The sequence below is a fragment of the Oncorhynchus nerka genome, linkage group LG14 (assembly GCF_034236695.1).
Source record: "Oncorhynchus nerka isolate Pitt River linkage group LG14, Oner_Uvic_2.0, whole genome shotgun sequence".
In the NCBI taxonomy this organism is placed as follows: Eukaryota; Metazoa; Chordata; class Actinopteri; order Salmoniformes; family Salmonidae; genus Oncorhynchus; species Oncorhynchus nerka.
Genome location: NC_088409.1, coordinates 10,842,072 through 10,861,334, shown reverse-complemented (window position 1 = coordinate 10,861,334; position 19,263 = coordinate 10,842,072). Strand labels below are relative to the sequence as shown.

General features: G+C 44.7%; 3 protein-coding genes across 3 annotated transcripts; 2 read left to right on the top strand and 1 right to left on the bottom strand.

The window, feature by feature from the left end:
- Positions 1 to 46: 46 nt before the first annotated feature.
- LOC115115151 (zinc fingers and homeoboxes protein 1-like) lies at positions 47 to 10,032 on the top strand. The gene is made up of 6 exons (XM_029643640.2): positions 47 to 379; positions 866 to 1,153; positions 2,487 to 2,983; positions 3,148 to 3,369; positions 3,593 to 3,754; positions 3,885 to 10,032. The coding sequence occupies exons 2-6, from the start codon at positions 988 to 990 to the stop codon at positions 5,373 to 5,375; spliced, it is 2,538 nt and encodes an 845-aa protein (XP_029499500.1). The 5' UTR covers positions 47 to 379; positions 866 to 987; the 3' UTR covers positions 5,376 to 10,032.
- Positions 10,033 to 10,139: 107 nt separating this feature from the next.
- Positions 10,140 to 12,183, top strand: zgc:101716 (uncharacterized protein LOC492784 homolog). Its single transcript, XM_029655859.2, has 6 exons — positions 10,140 to 10,343; positions 10,445 to 10,540; positions 10,645 to 10,788; positions 10,933 to 11,255; positions 11,544 to 11,676; positions 11,923 to 12,183. The coding sequence occupies exons 1-6, from the start codon at positions 10,236 to 10,238 to the stop codon at positions 12,091 to 12,093; spliced, it is 975 nt and encodes a 324-aa protein (XP_029511719.1). The 5' UTR covers positions 10,140 to 10,235; the 3' UTR covers positions 12,094 to 12,183.
- A 95-nt stretch (positions 12,184 to 12,278) lies between these two features.
- On the bottom strand, positions 12,279 to 19,122 carry LOC115123022 (protein FAM83A). Its single transcript, XM_065027343.1, has 5 exons — positions 17,873 to 19,122; positions 16,125 to 16,399; positions 15,449 to 15,616; positions 14,676 to 14,800; positions 12,279 to 13,652 (listed from the first exon to the last, which is right to left on the bottom strand). Exons 1-5 carry the CDS (start codon positions 18,117 to 18,119, stop codon positions 12,680 to 12,682), a joined length of 1,788 nt encoding a protein of 595 aa, XP_064883415.1. The 5' UTR covers positions 18,120 to 19,122; the 3' UTR covers positions 12,279 to 12,679.
- Between the last annotated feature and the right edge of the window lie 141 nt (positions 19,123 to 19,263).

The window sequence follows — 19,263 nt, the reverse complement described above, 5'->3', positions numbered from 1 at the left end:
GCCTATGAATGACGTCAAGACGTATCGCATTAACGTGATGACGCCGCTTAATCATGAAAAACTGCCATAAAAAAAAAAGTGATATAATTTGATGGACAAATGGCTTACTTGAAGTGACTAATGTCGTGGCTTCCTGCCTTTTTAAAATACGTATGTAAAGGGATATCAGTCGGGAAAAGAACTGTTGCAGCGAAAATGTTCCATGTTTTCATCTGCAGACAGCGGTGAACTGGACTCGCCTGCCTCCGAGCAAAACTACTGCAGTCCGGCAGAGCGCTCTGGCTGAACTGTACAGAGGTAGGCTAGCTAACATTAGACGAGAACCTAAGACAAATTGCGTGGGGCAGGAGAGCCTGCGCAGAAGCTACCTCTTGTCCTGGTAAGTAAACGCAAACTCGGCTGCTGTACTGTGGTGGCTAGCTACAGTATTTGGCTTCCAGCCGCAATGTCTATCCCAGGTGTAAACTGGCTGGCTAGATGCAGAAATGGAAGCTAGGTTAGTTAGCTAGATCTGGATAGCTAGCAATCTAATAAAATAATCAATTTGCTATAGTCATACTGCTTAGAAATATTTTTTTCTACATAAACAACATTAAGAGCAATTTGGTCCAAACGTATTGTAAATGACCAGCTACTACAAACTAGACAGTTGCTACAAACAAGTTGCACTAGTGTGCATAAATAATCATTGTAATAGGTTTCACATGCAAAAGGTGGTATAGCTAGGACACATTTCAACTTCACTGTAATTACTGTACAATGAACGTACTAATACCATTATACAGTAATCCATACAGATTGTAGCTGTTCAAGTGAAGTTATATTGGATGTAACCTGTCAAATACATATTTTTATTTTATTTCAGTCCACAGATGAAAATATTGGAAGTTTTAGTATGTGAATCAAACCATCACTAGCGGAAGGTCAAATCCATTCCAGACACCTCTCTTTACACAAAGTTATCTTGGAGTATAGCCTACCTACAAAATGGCTAGCAGGAGGAAGTCAACAACACCTTGCATGGTCCTGCCTTCTTCTAACGTGATGGAGGAGCAGGATGCAGACATGCAGGTGGAGGAGGGAAAGGATGGAGCTGAGAGCGCTGCAGAGGGACTTACAGACACCGCTGTGGTCTCCACTGACCCAGAGACAGGTGGGGAAGGCTTTTATTCATCTTCAACATGTTGCTCACACCTGTTTCTTGAAATGTTAATCACCTGGCTCGATCTTGACTGGCTGCATCACCGCTTGGTATGGCAACTGCTTGGCATCCAATCGCAAGGCGCAACAGAGGGTAGTGCGTACGTTCCGGTACATCACTGGGGCCGAGCTCCCTGCCATCCAAGACCTTTATACCAGGCGGTGTCAGAGGAAAGCCCTAACAATTGTCAGACTCCAGCCACCCAAGTCCTAGACTGTTCTTTCTGCTACCGCACGGCAAGTTTGGAACCAACAGGACCCTGAACAGCTTCTACCCCCAAGCCATAAAACTGTTAACCAATAGCTACCCGGACTAACTATCTGCTTTGACCCTTTTTGCACTCTTGACCCATCACTTACACTGCTGCTACTGTTTATTATCTATCTTGTTGCCTAGTCACTTTGTCCCTACTTATATGTGCATATCTGCATCAATTACATTGTACCCCTGCACATTGACTCAGTGCTGGTACCCCTTGTATATAGCCTAGTTATCTTTACTCTGGATATAATCAAATCAAATGATTTATAAAGCCCTTCGAACATCAGCTGATATCTCAAAGTGCTGTACAGAAACCCAGCCTAAAACCCCAAACAGCAAGCAATGCAGGTGTAGAAGCACAGTGGCTAGGAAAAACTCCCTGGAAAGGCCTAAACCTAGGAAGAAACCTAGAGAGGAACCAGGCTATGAGGGGTGGCCAGTCCTCTTCTGGCTGTGCCGGGTGGAGATTATAACAGAACATGGCCAAGATGTTAAAATGTTCATAAATGACCCGCATGGTAAAATAATAATCACAGTGGTTGTCGAGGGTGCAACAAGTCAGCACCTCAGGAGTAAATGTCAGTTGGCTTTTCATAGCCGATCATTAAGAGTATCTCTTCCGCTCCTGCTGTCTCTAGAGAGTTGAAAACAGCAGGTCTGGGACAGGTAGCACGTCCGGTGAACAGGTCAGGGTTCCATATCCGCAGGCAGAACAGTTGAAACTGGAGCAGCAGCACGGCCAGTTATTATTTTTCCTTTTCTCTTCTCTTTCTCTCTGCGTTGTTGGGAACGACCCGTAAGTAAGCAGTCTACACCTGTTGTTTACCAAGCATGTGAGAAATAAAATGTGATTTGATTTTGTTCTGTAGGCACTAAACAGGAGAAAAGCTTTTGAAACCTATATGAAATGCCCATATTGACCTACTGTTTAAACACCGATCTGCTATGGTGTGCTCTACTCCTGAAAATGACCCTTGTTCTCTGATGTAGTTAAACTAACATAGCTGAGCAATTTACTTTTCAGAGCACGACATCAGTCATTCCAGCGGAGAGGACGGTGTCACCTGCACAGGAGTGAAACGCAGCAACCAACCAACCCTGGAGCAGACGCTCAGTGACCTTCTCTCGGATGGGGGTTACACACAGCATGAGACGGAAGAGAGCGATGACCCCGCCTCAGCTGGCATCTCACTCAGCAAAACCCCCATCATGAAGATGAGGGGTAAATCGGAACCGAAGAGGATCGCCGTGTCTCTGAAAGCAGCCGAGGAGAGTGACGGGATGGGAGAGAGTGAAGGGGAGCAGGAGCCTATCGAAGCACCTCTGGGACTGGGTTCCCTCACTCCTGTAGAGAAGATGAGCCCACATTACACCGAGTCCATGAAACACAGTGTTCTCCTAAACATTCCCAATATGATGTCATCAGAGCACAAGAAATCCTCTGTCCTCAGCTCCAATATGTCTGGACTCCAGCTCCCCCCTGGTCTGGCCCAGGTCCTCTCAGCTCTGCAGGCCCAGCAGGTGATCATATTTTCAAATGATTTGAAATTGTAAATTGTATAAAACAAATCACCTTTCACTGCTGTTGATACTATTGTAATGTTACTGATAAATAAGTGACTGAAACCTCTCTCTCTGCTCTCTACTCTTTCTCTTGCGTTCTCTTTCTCCCTCCCTCCCCGCAGAGTGCCCAAGCCCAGCTCCTCATCCCCGTCAGCAGTATCCCCTCATACAACCAATCCATGGATACCAACACAGTCCTGGTCAACACCTACAAGAAGTTCCCGTACCCTTCAGTATCAGAGATCATGGGTCTGTCGGCTCAGACCAAATTCAGTGAGGAACAGATAAAGATCTGGTTCTCTGCCCAGCGTCTGAAGCACGGGGTCAGCTGGACACCCGAGGAGGTGCTTTTTCTGTTAGATTCATGTTTGTCTTATACCAGAGTTACATTTTTGGGGGGACATAGTGTTTTTGTTGTGCTTTTTTAAAACATATTTTCACTCATTGAATACATATGTTTTAATTGTTGTCGCTCTATTGAAGGGGGCGCTTGCAAGTACGCATTTCATTGTGCCATTTACACTACGTCTATCCTGTGCATATGACAAATGAACTTTTTGATTTGAGGTGGAGGAGGCTAGGAGAAAGCAGTTCAACGGGACTGTGCACACGGTGCCTCAGACCATCACTGTTATCCCGGCCCACCAGCTCTCTGCTGCGGCCAACGGCCTGCAGTCTATCCTCCAGACCTGTCAGATAGTAGGGCAGCCAGGCCTGGTTTTTACACAGGTTGGTACTTATTGATGACATTGTGGATGATGGAATGTAATATTTTCTGTTTATAGTTTCTCAACTCAATATGTCTTGTCAGTTGTTGCAATATTGTGGAGTGAGTGAAACTTTTCTAAACTCTGAACAGGTTGGCACGCCTGTGACCACACCCATCACCTTGACAGTAGCAGGGATGCCAAGCCACAGCCTGGTCCCCAAGATGTCCTCCCACCAGACCAGCCCAGCGGTCAGTGAGATGAAGAGAGCCACCACTGTCCAGCCTCCCTCCCTGACCCCACAGGAGAACTCGGCCCTCAGCGCCGACCACTTTGGAATGCGGCCTAAGAAGTCCAAGGAGCAGCTGGCGGAGCTGAAAGCCAGCTACCTGAAGAACCACTTCGCCAGCGACGCGGAGATCGCCAGGCTCATGATGCTGACTTGCCTCACAAAAGGGGAGATCAAGAAGTGGTTCAGCGACACGCGCTACAACCAGCGCAACTCCAAGAACAGCAACGTCATCGTGTTCCATGACAGCCAGAGTCCCAGGGGTCACGGCAGCGGCACCACCATCGTCATTGACTCCAGCGACGAGACCCCTCAGTCTCCACCGCCCACACCCACACCATCCGTCAAAGAGAAAGAGCCACGCCCCAAGACCTGGAACTCCTTCCCAGACTTCACATTGCAGAAGTTCAAGGAGAAGACAGCAGAGCAGCTGGTGGTTCTTGAGGAGAGTTACCAGAAGGGAAGCACTCCGTCTGATGACGAGCTGACCCGGCTGAGGACGGAGACCAAGCTGACCCGGAGAGAGATCGACGCCTGGTTCACAGAGAAGAGGAAGGTAGTGGAGGCAGAGTCACCTGAGCTGAAAGCAGAGCGGATGGAGAGCGAGGCCACCTCGTCTAGAAAAAGATCCCAGACCCCTCCGTGTGGCCGGCGGCCAAACAGGGGGGACAAGAACATTGGAAAGAAAACCCCAGAGCAGCTCCACGTTCTGAAGAGTGCCTTTGTCCGTACCCAATGGCCCTCCACAGAGGAATATGACAAGCTGGCAGAGGAGAGCGGGCTGCCCAGGGTCTACGTAGTCAACTGGTTCGGAGATACCCGGTACTCCTTCAAGAACGGCAACCTCAAGTGGTTCTTCCACTACCAGAGCGGCAACGTGGAGGGACTGAACGGCAACAAAAACAGAAAGAGGAGGATACGTAACCGAGGCTGGGGGAGGTCTCGGAGCAGGAAGGCTAAGAGGTCAACCAGCACGGAGAAGTCACCACCACTGCCCATCATCAAGTTGAAGTCTGGGAAAGACATTCTGAAGGAGTATTACCTGAAGCACAAGTTGTTGAATGAGCAGGACCTGGATGAGCTTGTGACCAAGTCTAGTATGGGATACGAGCAGGTGAGAGAGTGGTTCGCTGAGGTACACAAGAGGGAAGATATGGGTGCTGATCCGTTTGGGGATGTTGAGGTAAACGAGGACCAGCAGGAAGAGGAAGTGTTGCTGGGTGAGAATGAGATGGCACCTGACGAGCAGGATGACACTGTGGTGGGTGAGGAAGATGAGGAGGAGGATGACGACACTGATGAAAGTGATTCTTGGGAGCCCTCTCAGGGTGCCAGAAAAACACAGTCAGAGTAATGAAGGACAGCTGGGCTGTGTTCATTAGGCACCAAATGGACTGAAACAGGGAGGGACTACATGGAATTGTCCAATTTAGAAATGCCCAGTTTCACTTTCTGTTGCAAAACATTTTGCCATGGTGTGCCCAAATGAACACAACATTGGATTTAGTCAAACAGCACAAACACATTTCGCTTTCTCTTACGTATTTTAAAAGGTACTGTCTGAATGCAAGACTGAACCATAATATCCCACCAATACAAACACAAACGATATGTGCACCTTTTTACAGTGCTAGAGTAGGGCCATTAGTCAATCTAGTCAAGAATTACAACCAGTACTTTAAATACCTAATTTTATATGAATCGGTCAGACATTAAAATGCTGAAATTCAATTGATAATACAATATTTGATATGATGATAATGAATGGAAAATTAACATTTGTTAATCTACAGTTATTTATGTGCAATTAAGAGGTCCTTTTTTTAATGGCTAATGTCTCTCGTATATATCCCTATTATTATAGAGATCACAAAGTACTCTAAGTACATTCATGGAATGAATCATGTGAAATCAGATTATATTATGGGTTCCCATTGAAATTGATTGGAGGAACTGCGGTGCCAAAGTTAACTATTGAATGTGGACTCCTGTGCTGTGAAAGACTTAGAAACCAAGGGACTGGAGAGTAGGAGTGCTGATCTAGGATCAGTTTAGCCTTTTAGATTCTAATGAGTCCATAGACTGACCCATGAGCTCGTGTGAATCCTTAAAGAGATGGTTGGGGCTAAGGCTTAAGAGGGTGTGAAATTCTAGCTCTCTGGCAAGTGTGAAAAAAAAACCTTAAAGCTTTTTTTGCAAAACTGGTTATACAAGAATAGCAATTTTTAAAGCTACATAGCTTTCTCCAACTGTAGTGTATAATATATCATTACTAAGCTCTGAGTCTGTACTTTTGTACAATGTAAAAGATGACATACATACTCTAAGACTCTTTATGAATACTGGCCTGGAGGCCCAGTATGTACAGTACCAGTCAAAAGTTTGGACACACCTACTCATTCCAGGGTTTTCCTTTATTTTTTACTATTTTCTACATTGTAGAATAATAGCGAAGACATCAAAACTATGAAATAACACATATGGAATCATGTCGTCTCCAAAAAAGTGTTATATATATTTTGATTTTAGATTCTTCAAAGTAGCCAACCATTGGCTTTGACAGCTTTGCACACTCTTGGCATTCTCTCAACCAGGTTCATGAGGTTGTCACCTGGAATGCCTTTCAATTAACAGGTGTGCCTTGTTAAAGTAATTTGTGGAATTTCTTTCCTTAATGCGTTTGAGCCTATCAGTTGTGTTGTGACAAGGTAGGGAGGGTATACAGAAGAAAAGACTGAGTCCATATTATGTCAAGAACAGCTCAAATAAGCAAACAGAAGTGACAGTCCATTACTTTAAGACATGAAGGTCAGTAAATCCGGAAAATTTAAAGAAGTTTTCACGTTTCTTCAAGTGCAGTCGCAAAAACCATCAAGTGCTATGATGAAACTGGCTCTCATGAGGATTGCCACAGGAAAGGAAGACCCAGAGTTACCTCTGGTGCAGAGCATTTGAGTTAACTGCACCTCAGATTGCAGTCCAAATAAATGCTTCACCGAGTTCAAGTAACAGACGCATCTCAACATCAACTGTTCAGAGGAGACTGCGTGAATCAGGCCTTCATGGTCAAATTGCTGTGAAGAAACCACTACTGGAGGACACCATTATTAAGAAAAAGAGACTTGCTCGTGTTTCCTGGCCCAAGCAATGGACATTAGACCTGTGGAAATCTGTCCTTTGGTCTGTAGGCCAAATGTGAGATTTTTGGTTCCAACCGCTGTGTCTTTGTGAGACGCAGAGTAGGTGAATGGATGATCTCTGCATTGTGTAGTTCCCACCGTGAAGCATGGAGGAGGAGGTGTAGGGGTGCTTAGCTGATGACACTCTGTGATTTATTTAGAATTCAAGGCACACTTAACTAGCATGGCTACCACAGCATTCTGCAGCGATGCGCCATCCCATCTGGTTTGGGCTTAGTGGGACTATCATTTGTTTTTCAACAGGACAATGACCCAACACACCTACAGGCTGGGCTATTTGACCGAGAAGGAGAGTGATGGAGTGCTGCATCAGATGACCTGGCCTCCACAATCACCCGACCTCAACCCAATTGAGAGGATTTGGACTGCAGAGTGAAGGAAAAGCAGCCACCAAGTGCTCAGCATATGTGGGAACTCTTTCAAGACTGTTGGAAAAGCATTCCTCATGAAGCTGGTTGAGAGAATACCAAGGGAGTGCAAAGCTGTCAAGGCAAAAGGTGGCTACTTTGAAGAATCTCAAATATAACGTATATTTTGATTTGTTTAACACTTTTTTTTTTTTTGGTTACTACATGATTCCATATGTGTTATTTCATAGTTTTATGTCTTCACTATTATTCTACAATGTAGAAAATAGTAAAAAAAGAAAGAAAAACCCTTGAATGAGTGGGTGTGGCCAAACTTTTGACTGGTACTGTATACTGTGGTGTCTCTGAAGGAAACTGACAGTGTAGCACTTATTATTGTGCACTTTGCCCACTACTGTATTAAAGACATGCTCCGGAACTTTTGCGACTACCAAGTATTTTTTTAAACCTCCTGCTTTGGACTGGACGTGTCAGTGTTCAGACCCCCCTCGCAAGGTCTCTGTGTTCTATGCCAGTGATGTGAGGTAGTTTACAATTTAGCTGAACGCTACATTCTGAACTACTGGCTAAAATGTATACAAAAGTTCCGGAGAATCTCTTTAACATGTTCTTGTGGGGGGAAACGACTTTGATTAGGCACCTTATATCCCTTTACCCTTTAATGGCTTTAAGAGACCAAATCTCTTTCTATATGAGCTCTTTTTGAACGCTGTAAAACTAAGTATTCTGCCTTGTATTGTCCTCCTCTGAAATGATTCTATTTTCAAGAGGATGCACCTTATTGACTTTACCCCTCCCCTTGTGGATCAATTCTAAAGTTGGGTGTTGATATGACACACATGAAAATCAATGGGCTGTATGTGGCCTACTGCTTTCTGCACCAACCAACTGGCACAATGTGGGTCCCTATTTTAATCATGTGAAACTCTGCTGACTTGGAAACGTGTAACGTGAGTTAGAATTACGTATAACTTGTATTGTTTTTAAGACTGCAGTACTTGTATGTATGAAGACTAGTGTTGGAGGACTTGATACAGGGCTGTTTTCAAACAAGTGTTTTTCTAATGTATGTTCAGATGCACGTTTGTTTTGCTTTTATTTTGAAAACGTTTGCAGACTATGCTCTCCCCAACTGGCATTTTAAATGACAAGTTTTGACATGTACACATTAGTAGAGCCAAGACATTGTTTCTTACCTGTAAGCAATGTCCTATATGCTCTGGTCACTGGGTTCCAGCCTGGCCCGGACCTGATGAGTTACCAACGGTCTCTCAAACTATTCTAAACATGCTTTACCAAGTTCTAGAATCTCAATCTAGAATGTAGTTGAAACATCACAACATTTGACAGAAAAATGGATGGAACCTTCGGAACCTTTTTGAGGAGACAAAACCTATGTGCCTGCATGGCTCATTCTTTCTGAGCAGGGTTTCATCAAGACTTGACAACAGAAGAGGAGGAGAAGATCGTGGATACCTCATGCTCATCATAAACATTTCAAATTGGGCAGCATGTTATGCTGTGAAATCGTTAACGTTTTCATGCAGGAACAGTTATTTGTACCATAGTTAAGATTTGAGATCCATATAGTGCATGAAATAATCACATGACTGCAGATGAAACAGCATTATGTGCTTGTATTAGAAAAGTTGTTTTGAATGGTTTTATAATCTTTATTTATGATTAATCCTGTCTCTCAACTTCAACTAATAGCTTGTATGGCGTTTTACTGTTAATGTGTAAAAATATATTTTTTGCCCGGTGGCTCTTTGCCTTCTTCAGTTGGCAACTCAATATATCCACATTGCTCTTTTTTTTGTACAGTAGATGTGACATTGTGACCATAGTACATGACTGTTTTTATCCTAGTACAATAATTCTTACCTGTCTGTCTTTGCTATTTCTCAATATTTAGAAAGGTGCTTGTTTAGTACTAATACCCAACAGTTGAATACATAACTTTAATACATGCTTTAACAGTTTTCCTATTAGATTGTGCACACACACAATATTTTAACCTGTCTTTTAATATACTATTCTGCTAGCTACAGCTGTAATGGATCATGTCAGTCAGTCTCCTTTCTCCTACTGTATTTATTAAGTTATCTATGAGAAGAATGTTTGGCTCAATGTTTGGTTTCTGGATACGTTGAGGTGCTTTGGGAAAAGTGAGAGGGTTTATTTGCAAACGTTATGGTAAACCAAGGAATTTTTCATGTTGAGACAGAGTAGCCTTGGAGCTGAAAACTCAGTGGAAAAAGCTTTAGTCCCCTGAGCCATAGACTTTGCAATGCTTTTTAATTGAAATCAAACTGTTTTTTTTTCCCGGCTGTGGCTTGATTTAGACAAATATATATTTTATACTTGTTTTGAGGACAAAATACAATACATTTGGACGAAAAGGCGTGTATTTTGGTGTCTTATAAAATATTTAACTTCAAAATATGACTGGAGTTTCTCTTATAGAAAATATTACAGCATTTCATTGAAGAAAGTAAAGCGTCTGTCATTGGAACATATCACCCGGAACACATTCTATATTTTTCTGTTTCCCAACGGTCATATTAGCTTGTAACACTGCACACGTTGACGTTTTTGTTTTTGAGTGTTGGTAAAATCTGAATTCGCTGTCATTCATCGTTTGAAATGGAGATTTTCGGTAGCACCTTTGACGATTCGGTGTTCGAGGATTCAAGAGCGAAGCCGACTGTTGTTGCACTGTCGTCTTACAATGCAAAGTTCTGTGAAGCAGAGGTGAGTGTTAACTAGCTACCTAACGTTAAGTAGCATCAGTTTTTTTTTGCTAGCATTGCAATGTGTGGATATTTTTATATACGAGTTATCTATTTCAACAGTGGTTTTGGGAGAGCATCGACACAGAGGACATTTTGGAGGTGCAAAAGATCTTCAAATTTCGAGCTGATATGGCGTACAGGCGAAAAAACTTCCAGGTATTGACCCCTCTTCCCTTGAATCATTTAGTTACACACTGTCTATCATATCCATCTTGTATCCAAATGCTTTTCTCATCTGTTAACTATATCCATTTCCCCAGGAAGCTTTAAACGCCTACACTACCTGCCTCTCCTATATCCCTGACGGCAACCTGGCCATTAGACGGGACATAATGGAGGGAATGGCAAGGTGCTGTTGTCACCTGGGGAAGAGAGTGGAGGCCCTGGAGATCACAGGAACACTTGTAAGAACCGTTGCTGTTATTATACATTAATAATACAAAATACCTAGTCTCGTCGTCGTCCAGCCAGCCAGCTCTTGTCTGTGGACAAGGTTACAGTATATCAGGTAGTAAAATGGTTGTTTTGAAAATTCATTCCATGGACAGAAAAATGAAGCCTCCAACACCTGTCACCTTACGGGTCTACTTCACCTGACTGCGAACGTCCACGAGCGCTTCGGAGACCTCAGGAGCCAGGTCCCGTGTCTGCAGCAGCTGTGTTCTCTCCACCCCTACCACCAGTGGCACTGGATGAAGCTGGCAGAAAGCTACCTTCATCTTCTTCAGTCTCTGTCAACACCCTCCGGCTCCAGTCCTCTTCAACAGGGAGATGGTGTAGAGCCACAGCCTGACTCTCAGACTGAGGAGCAACTGAAGGAAGAGCGTGACGGCGTTTGGCTCAAGGCCTGCATGTGTTTTGTCCGGGCCAGGTAAATAATCAGTGTGAGACAAGCAGACATCCTATTGGCCTATTCTATAGGGAATTCCATGGATACAAGTTTGTTGGGCAGTCTTTAGGACTGGTTTCCCGAACACAGATTGAGATTCTCCATTGAAAGTGCTTCTTAGTCCAGGAAAAGACTTACTTTACCTCTGGGGAAATTAGCCCTTGGATTAAAGCAGAGAGCATATTTACACATTCATCCTAAATGTCACTGTTTAGCACAGTCTTTGTCTTGTGAAGATGGTTGTTTGACTGTACTATGTTGCCTTGCCAGACTCCTCCTCAGGGCATTAAAGGGCCAACAGTCATCCTTTGTTCTCCAGAACAGTGAGAGAGCCCTACAGAAGGCTGATGAGGCTCTACGTTGGCTGGAACTGAAAGACACCACACTACAACTAGTCTCTGAGGTGAAACCGGTTAGAGACACAGTACATAGACTACTGTTCTCACATGGTGTCTATTCATCAAATAATGTCCTGTAGTTTGTCTTCTGGTATGTTTAAATGAAAGGAAATGTGTGGCTTGCTGGCACCAAGATGTCATGGTTATGCTTTTAGATGTATTACAATTGACGATGCACATGTTTTGAAAAGGTAAGAGGTACACTTCTGACCAGATCGATCATGCATCGTTATTGGTGATTTGCCCTTCAGGTGATGTCAGAAGATCTAGTTCCAGAGAGAATGAGAGAGGACAACCAGGATGGAGAGAGCTTGGCAGGTCTCTCTCTGAAGGACTTTGAAGACCGGTGGTGGAACAGACTGGTACAGACAGGAGTACTGAAGGAGGATGGGCCTAAAATACCCTCTGTAAAGACCAACTAGGCTACACATTTTGATGAATGTATTTATTTTTTAATATTGCGTGTAACAATGTGCTGACCGCCATATGAAATGAAATATTGTCACAATCTACAGTACAGTTTAATTGGATCATTGTTGTATTGAATTTCAAAGTAGAACCATTTGGAAAAAGTGTGACAAAAACTTTTGATTTGCCATTCTGCATTACCTCGGGCTTGACAGTGTATGGATCAGAAGATTTGTCAGAAGGTATGTCTGTTAAGAGGCCCGGCCCTTGGCTAAGCGTAGCACACATCACTAGGCTGTCACTCAGCGTGGTTCTATCAGGGTTGATGGGTGGAAGAGGGATTCATGTCTGTGACATGTTGTTTTTACTCCATTTAATTAACATGTACTGGAACACAAAGCTCTCAGCCTGAAGGCAGACAAGGATCATCCTTATGAGATAATGATGTGATTGAAGTACTACTCCTGTACTCCAGGCATCAAGCAAAGCAAAACAGGCACATTTACTCTATGAAGGTTACTTGCCCATTTTCAGTTGTGAGATAACATAATTTACCTCAAACAGGGTGTACTGTCAAATTTCAGTATGATGCCATTTCAGTTATTTAGGAACAGTAAACCACTGGCCAGTCTTGAGAAGTAGGTGTCTGTCCAACAAGCCGGTTGTCCCTCCATAAAGAAGGTAATTGCTGTTAAAGGGTCGCCAGGTCAGGTTGTCTCCAGTCCTATAATCACTGGAGAAGGTTCTCTGGAACAGGACAGGCCTGGTTGCAGTGTGTCTCTGTGTGATCCAGTCAAACCTGTGGCTCCGGGGACCTGTGTAGTAAGACTGATTCACCAAGCACTGGGAGGTTGGTGGTGCTGTTGGCTGAGTGTTGTGGTGTCTCTGCTGGGAGGTTGGTGGTGCTGTTGGCTGAGTGTTGGGGTGTCTCTGCTGGGAGGTTGGTGGTGCTGTTGGCTGAGTGTTGGGGTGTCTCTGCTGGGAGGTTGTTGGCTGAGTGTTGGGGTGTCTCTGCTGGGAGGTTGGTGGTGCTGTTGGCTGAGTGTTGGGGTGTCTCTGCTGGGAGGTTGGTGGCTGAGTGTTGGGGTGTCTCTGCTGGGAGGTTGGTGGTGCTGTTAGCTGAGTATTGGGGTGTCTCTGCTGGGCGGCTGGGGGTGCTGTTGGCTGAGTGTTGGGGTGTCTTTGCTGGGTGGTTGTAGTTAGCTGAACCGTTGGGTTTTGGCTAGAGTATCTGAGCTGGGCTGTGGTGGTTGGTTGAACAGTAGATTGAGTGTTGAATCTGGGCACAACTGTGGTGGTTGGTTGATCCATAGCCTGGTTGTTGAAGTATCTGTTCTGGGTCGTGGTACCAGGACTGGGGCAAGGAAGTTTTGTCAGTGGGGTTGAGGTGGCTGCTGCTTGATGGGTGATAAGCGGCCTGGTAAGGTTGAACTCCGTTGCCACGGTGAGGAAGGCTGGCACAGGCTTGGAGCTGGCGTAGAGCTTCCTGAACTCCAGGTCGAAAGGCTTGACCGCGCTGCCCTTGAAAAGCACAGCCAGACTTCTGTGGACCTGCCAGGACAGCCAGGTGAAACTGAGGAACAGAGCACAGGACAGCCAGGTGAAACTGAGGAACAGAGCACAGTGAACAGATATTACTACTGAAAATTCAAACAACCATCATAACATTGATCTATTCAGAATGACATCAACCATCATAACGTTGATCTACCTATTCAGAATGACATCAACCATCATAACGTTGATCTATCTATTCAGAATGACATCAACCATCATAACATTGATCTACCTATTCAGAATGACATCAACCATCATAACATTGATCTACCTATTCAGAATGACATCAACCATCATAACATTGATCTACCTATTCAGAATGACAACCATCATAACGTTGATCTACCTATTCAGAATGACATCATCCATCATAACGTTGATCTACCTATTCAGAATGACATCATCCATCATAACGTTGATCTACCTATTCAGAATGACATCAACCATCATAACGTTGATCTCCCTATTCAGAATGACAACCATCATAACGTTGATCTACCTATTCAGAATGACATCATCCATCATAACGTTGATCTACCTATTCAGAATGACATCAACCATCATAACGTTGATCTCCCTATTCAGAATGACAACCATCATAACGTTGATCTACCTATTCAGAATGACATCATCCATCATAACGTTGATCTACCTATTCAGAATGACATCATCCATCATAACGTTGATCTATCTATTCAGAATGACATCATCCATCATAACGTTGACCTACCTATTCAGAATGACATCATCCATCATAACGTTGACCTATCTATTCAGAATGACATCATCCATCATAACGTTGATCTATCTATTCAGAATGACATCATCCATCATAACGTTGACCTATCTATTCAGAATGACATCATCCATCATAACGTTGACCTATCTATTCAGAATGACATCAACCATCATAACGTTGATCTATCTATTCAGAATGACATCATCCATCATAACGTTGATCTACCTATTCAGAATGACATCGACCATTGTGATTGTGACATTGATGTGACTATTAGCTAATTATACAACAGAAATGTACCTGTATGATCCAGCCAGCACTAAAGTGCAGTCAATGATCATGAACTTCTCTTTGATCTGTCCAGTGAGTTTCCTTCCAGACTTTGCACAATACGTCTCTCCTTGTATACTACGGACCGACATTTTCTGCAGACAGAATACGGCGGCATTTCATGAAGCAGTGAGTGAATGACAAACACAAAAAGCTATCATCAAATTGCTAGTTTACAGTACAGTTAAAAAGATGAAGAAATGTCTGAAAGGTTTACCTTTAAAAAAATATATATTTAACTAGGCAAGTCAGTTAAGAACACATTTTTATTTACAATGATGGCCTAGGAACAGTGGGTTAACTGCCTGGTTCAGGGGCAGAACAACAGATTTTTACCTTGTCTGCTCGGGAATTCTATCTAGCAACTTTTCGGTTTCTGGCCCAAAGCTTTAACCACTAGGCTACCTGCCGCTCTAACCACTAGGCTACCTGCCGCTCTAACCACTAGGTTACCTGCCGCTCTAACCACTAGGTTACCTGCCGCTCTAACCACTAGGTTACCTGCCGCTCTAACCACTAGGTTACCTGCCGCTCTAACCACTAGGTTACCTGCCGCTCTAACCACTAGGTTACCTGCCGCTCTAACCACTAGGTTACCTGCCGCTCTAACCACTAGGCTACCTGCCGCTCTAACCACTAGGTTACCTGCCGCTCTAACCACTAGGTTACCTGCCGCCCCACCTTTTGCAATCATTAGTGTCATCTAAATATCATGATGAAAATAACCATTAGCAGAGACTCACAGTGAGGTGATTACTGTTGATCTGTAGCGTCTCACACATCTTGACAAAGACCTGCAGGTTGATATGGTCCAGGAGCAGGTAGACAGACACATTCCTCTTCCTGGTTGCCTCCAGGATGTCACAGAACATCTCCACATCACTGAATGTGTCCATTACAATGGCCAGAACCTGCAGACATATCACATGTTTGCTGTGATTCGTGTCTTCCACATTATTAGTTGTCATTATAAACTGGGTGGTTTGAGCCCTTGAATGCTGATTGGTTGACAGCTGTGGTATATCAGACCGTATACCACGGGTACGACAATATTTATTTTTACTGCTCTAAATACGTTGGTAACGAGTTCATAATAGCAATAAGGCACCTCGGGGTTTGTGATATATGGCCAATATACCACAGCTACGGGCTGTATCCAGGCACTCCGCGTTGCGTCGTGCATAAGAACAGCCTTTAGCTGTGGTATAGTGGTTACATACCACACCTCCTTGGGCCTTGTTGCTTAATTATAGACGATACTGAATCTGCTTGATCAAACTCTCTAAACATCATTATCCAACTTTCAGGGCATTCAGACATCAGCAGCTTTCTAAAAGTCTGCAAAAATATAATGCAGGTTTAATCATGAGAGTAGATTGACATCTCCAAATAGTTACCAGTGAAAGTTGTATCACGTACCATTGTGGCCTTGCTGATGAACTCCCTGAGCAGGTCTTTCATGCTGGCTGCTCTATCAGACTGGAAGTAGACCTCTACACTGGGTTCACCCTGCAGGCGGTAGCTCCAGTCCTCTGCCGGCCAGCCATGGTCCAAGCCAGGGGGCTCGCTCTCCGACACCGATGGACAATAGGTGTTTGTCTGGGAAGAGGTGGTGGAGCCCTCTGCCTGGTCGTTGCTCTCCGTCCCACACAGACTGCTGGTGCTCAGGTCTGTAGTGTTCTCCAGGATATAACCTTTTAAAGAAACATAAGTGATAATACATTGGCTTTATATCTAGTGCTTTTTACACAATGCTTTTCAGAGAGGAAGCAAATACAGTACGAGAACAGACAGATGGGTTTAAAGTAGATAAGAGGCGGCAAGGACAGACTGAGGGTTTAAGGTAGATAAGAGGAGGCAGGGACAGACTGAGGGTTTAAGGTAGATAAGAGGCGGCAAGGACAGACTGAGGGTTTAAGGTAGATAAGAGGAGTCAGGGACAGATTGAGGGTTTAAGGTAGATAAGAGGAGTCAGGGACAGATTGAGGGTTTAAAGTAGATAAGAGGAGTCAGGGACAGATTGAGGGTTTAAGGTAGATAAGAGGAGTCAGGGACAGATTGAGGGTTTAAGGTAGATAAGAGGAGTCAGGGACAGATTGAGGGTTTAAGGTAGATAAGAGGAGTCAAGGACAGACTGAGGGTTTAAGGTAGATAAGGAGTCAAGGACAGACTAAGGGTTTAAGGTAGATAAGAGGAGGCAGGGACAGACTGAGGGTTTAAGGTAGATAAGAGGAATCAAGGACAGACTGAGGGTTTAAGGTAGATAAGAGGCGGCAAGGACAGACTGAGGGTTTAAGGTAGATAAGAGGAGGCAGGGACAGACTGAGGGTTTAAGGTAGATAAGAGGAGTCAAGGACAGACTGAGGGTTTAAGGTAGATAAGAGGCGGCAAGGACAGACTGAGGGTTTAAGGTAGATAAGAGGAGGCAGGGACAGACTGAGGGTTTAAAGTAGATAAGAGGAGGCAGGGACAGACTGAGGGTTTAAGGTAGATAAGAGGAGGCAGGGACAGACTGAGGGTTTAAGGTAGATAAGAGGAGTCAAGGACAGACTGAGGGTTTAAGGTAGATAAGAGGAGTCAAGGACAGACTGAGGGTTTAAGGTAGATAAGGAGTCAAGGACAGACTAAGGGTTTAAGGTAGATAAGAGGAGGCAGGGACAGACTGAGGGTTTAAGGTAGATAAGAGGAGGCAGGGACAGACTGAGGGTTTAAGGTAGATAAGAGGAGTCAAGGACAGACTGAGGGTTTAAGGTAGATAAGAGGCGGCAAGGACAGACTGAGGGTTTAAGGTAGATAAGAGGAGGCAGGGACAGACTGAGGGTTTAAAGTAGATAAGAGGAGGCAGGGACAGACTGAGGGTTTAAGGTAGATAAGAGGAGGCAGGGACAGACTGAGGGTTTAAGGTAGATAAGAGGAGTCAAGGACAGACTGAGGGTTTAAGGTAGATAAGAGGAGTCAAGGACAGACTGAGGATTTAAGGTAGATAAGAGGAGGCAGGGACAGACTGAGGGTTTAAGGTAGATAAGAGGAGGCAGGGACAGACTGAGGGTTTAAGGTAGATAAGAGGCGGCAGGGACAGACTGAGGGTTTAAGGTAGATAAGAGGAGTCAAGGACAGACTGAGGGTTTAAGGTAGATAAGAGGAACAGAGTAGAAAAAAAGATCAACCTTTCTCCTCCTTGGACAGGAAGTCCACCTCGCCCTCTCCGGCCAGTACTTCCTGGTACATGTCCAATCCCTGGTTCAGCAAGGCGTCCATGGCCAATCTGGTGCTCTCGTTGTGGCTGAGGTCAACGTCGCCCGACACCAGGGACACAGATGGGTTTTTCATCTCCTGTACACGCCGCCTCACCTTTCCCACCGGCTTGGACTTCAGGTACCACTGAACAGACAGGCCGTTGCTCTGCAGGTTCATAGTGAAGCTGTACAAGGCTCTCTGATCAACACGTATTACCTGTCGTTACCTACTGCTGCTACTGAGTGAAAAACCCTAGTGGAGACACAGACAGGGATGGAGTAACAGCCGTGAGGTTTCTGAGCCCTGCCCTCCTCAATCAATTGTACAGTTGGCTACACCCATAGAAGTAGAATTACATTGACTTGAATGGGGATGCCCGGTCTAGTATTGTTATTTCTATGAGGACATTCCACCTGTGGGTTGCAGTGTGCTGGGGGGGACAGGTGAGCTGTTATGGGTGTGAGAGCGTGACAGAGACCTGCTGTTTAAAGCACTCCCTCCCTTAGTGGGGGAGAGAAGTCTAGTTGAGTGACAGAGGTGAACATGACTGTCTGATCAGCTCAGTGGAGGCTGATAACACCTGACTGCATTCTTCAGACTTGTCACTGCAATGTGAGTCTATCACTCTTTCTCTCACTGTGTCGAAAGTGTTCCACAGGGATGCTGGCCCATGTTGACTCTACAAGGAGTTGAAAGCGTTCCACAGGGATGCTGGCCCATGTTGACTCTACAAGGAGTTGAAAGCGTTCCACAGGGATGCTGGCCCATGTTGACTCTACAAGGAGTTGAAAGCGTTCCACAGGGATGCTGGCCCATGTTGACGCCAATGCTTCCCACAGTTGTGTCAAGTTGGCTGGGTGTTGAAACCGTTGAGTGTGAAAAAAACCCAGCAGCGTTGCAGGTCTTGACATACTCAAACTGGAGGCGCTTGACACCTACTGCCATACCCCGTTCAAAGGCACTTCAATCTTTTGTCTTACCCATTCACCCTCTGAATGTTACACATACACAATCCATGTCTCAAGGCTTAAAAATCCTTCTTTAACCTGACTCCTCCCCTTCACCTACACTGATTGAAGCCAATTGATCATTACTCGCCCTGTGTGTGTGTATCCAAGTGATCGTTACTCGCCCTGTGTGTGTGTATCCAAGTGATCGTTACTCGCCCTGTGTGTGTGTATCCAAGTGATCGTTACTCGCCCTGTGTGTGTATCCAAGTGATCGTTACTCGCCCTGTGTGTGTATCCAAGTGATCGTTACTCGCCCTGTGTGTGTATCCAAGTGATCGTTACTCGCCCTGTGTGTGTATCCAAGTGATCGT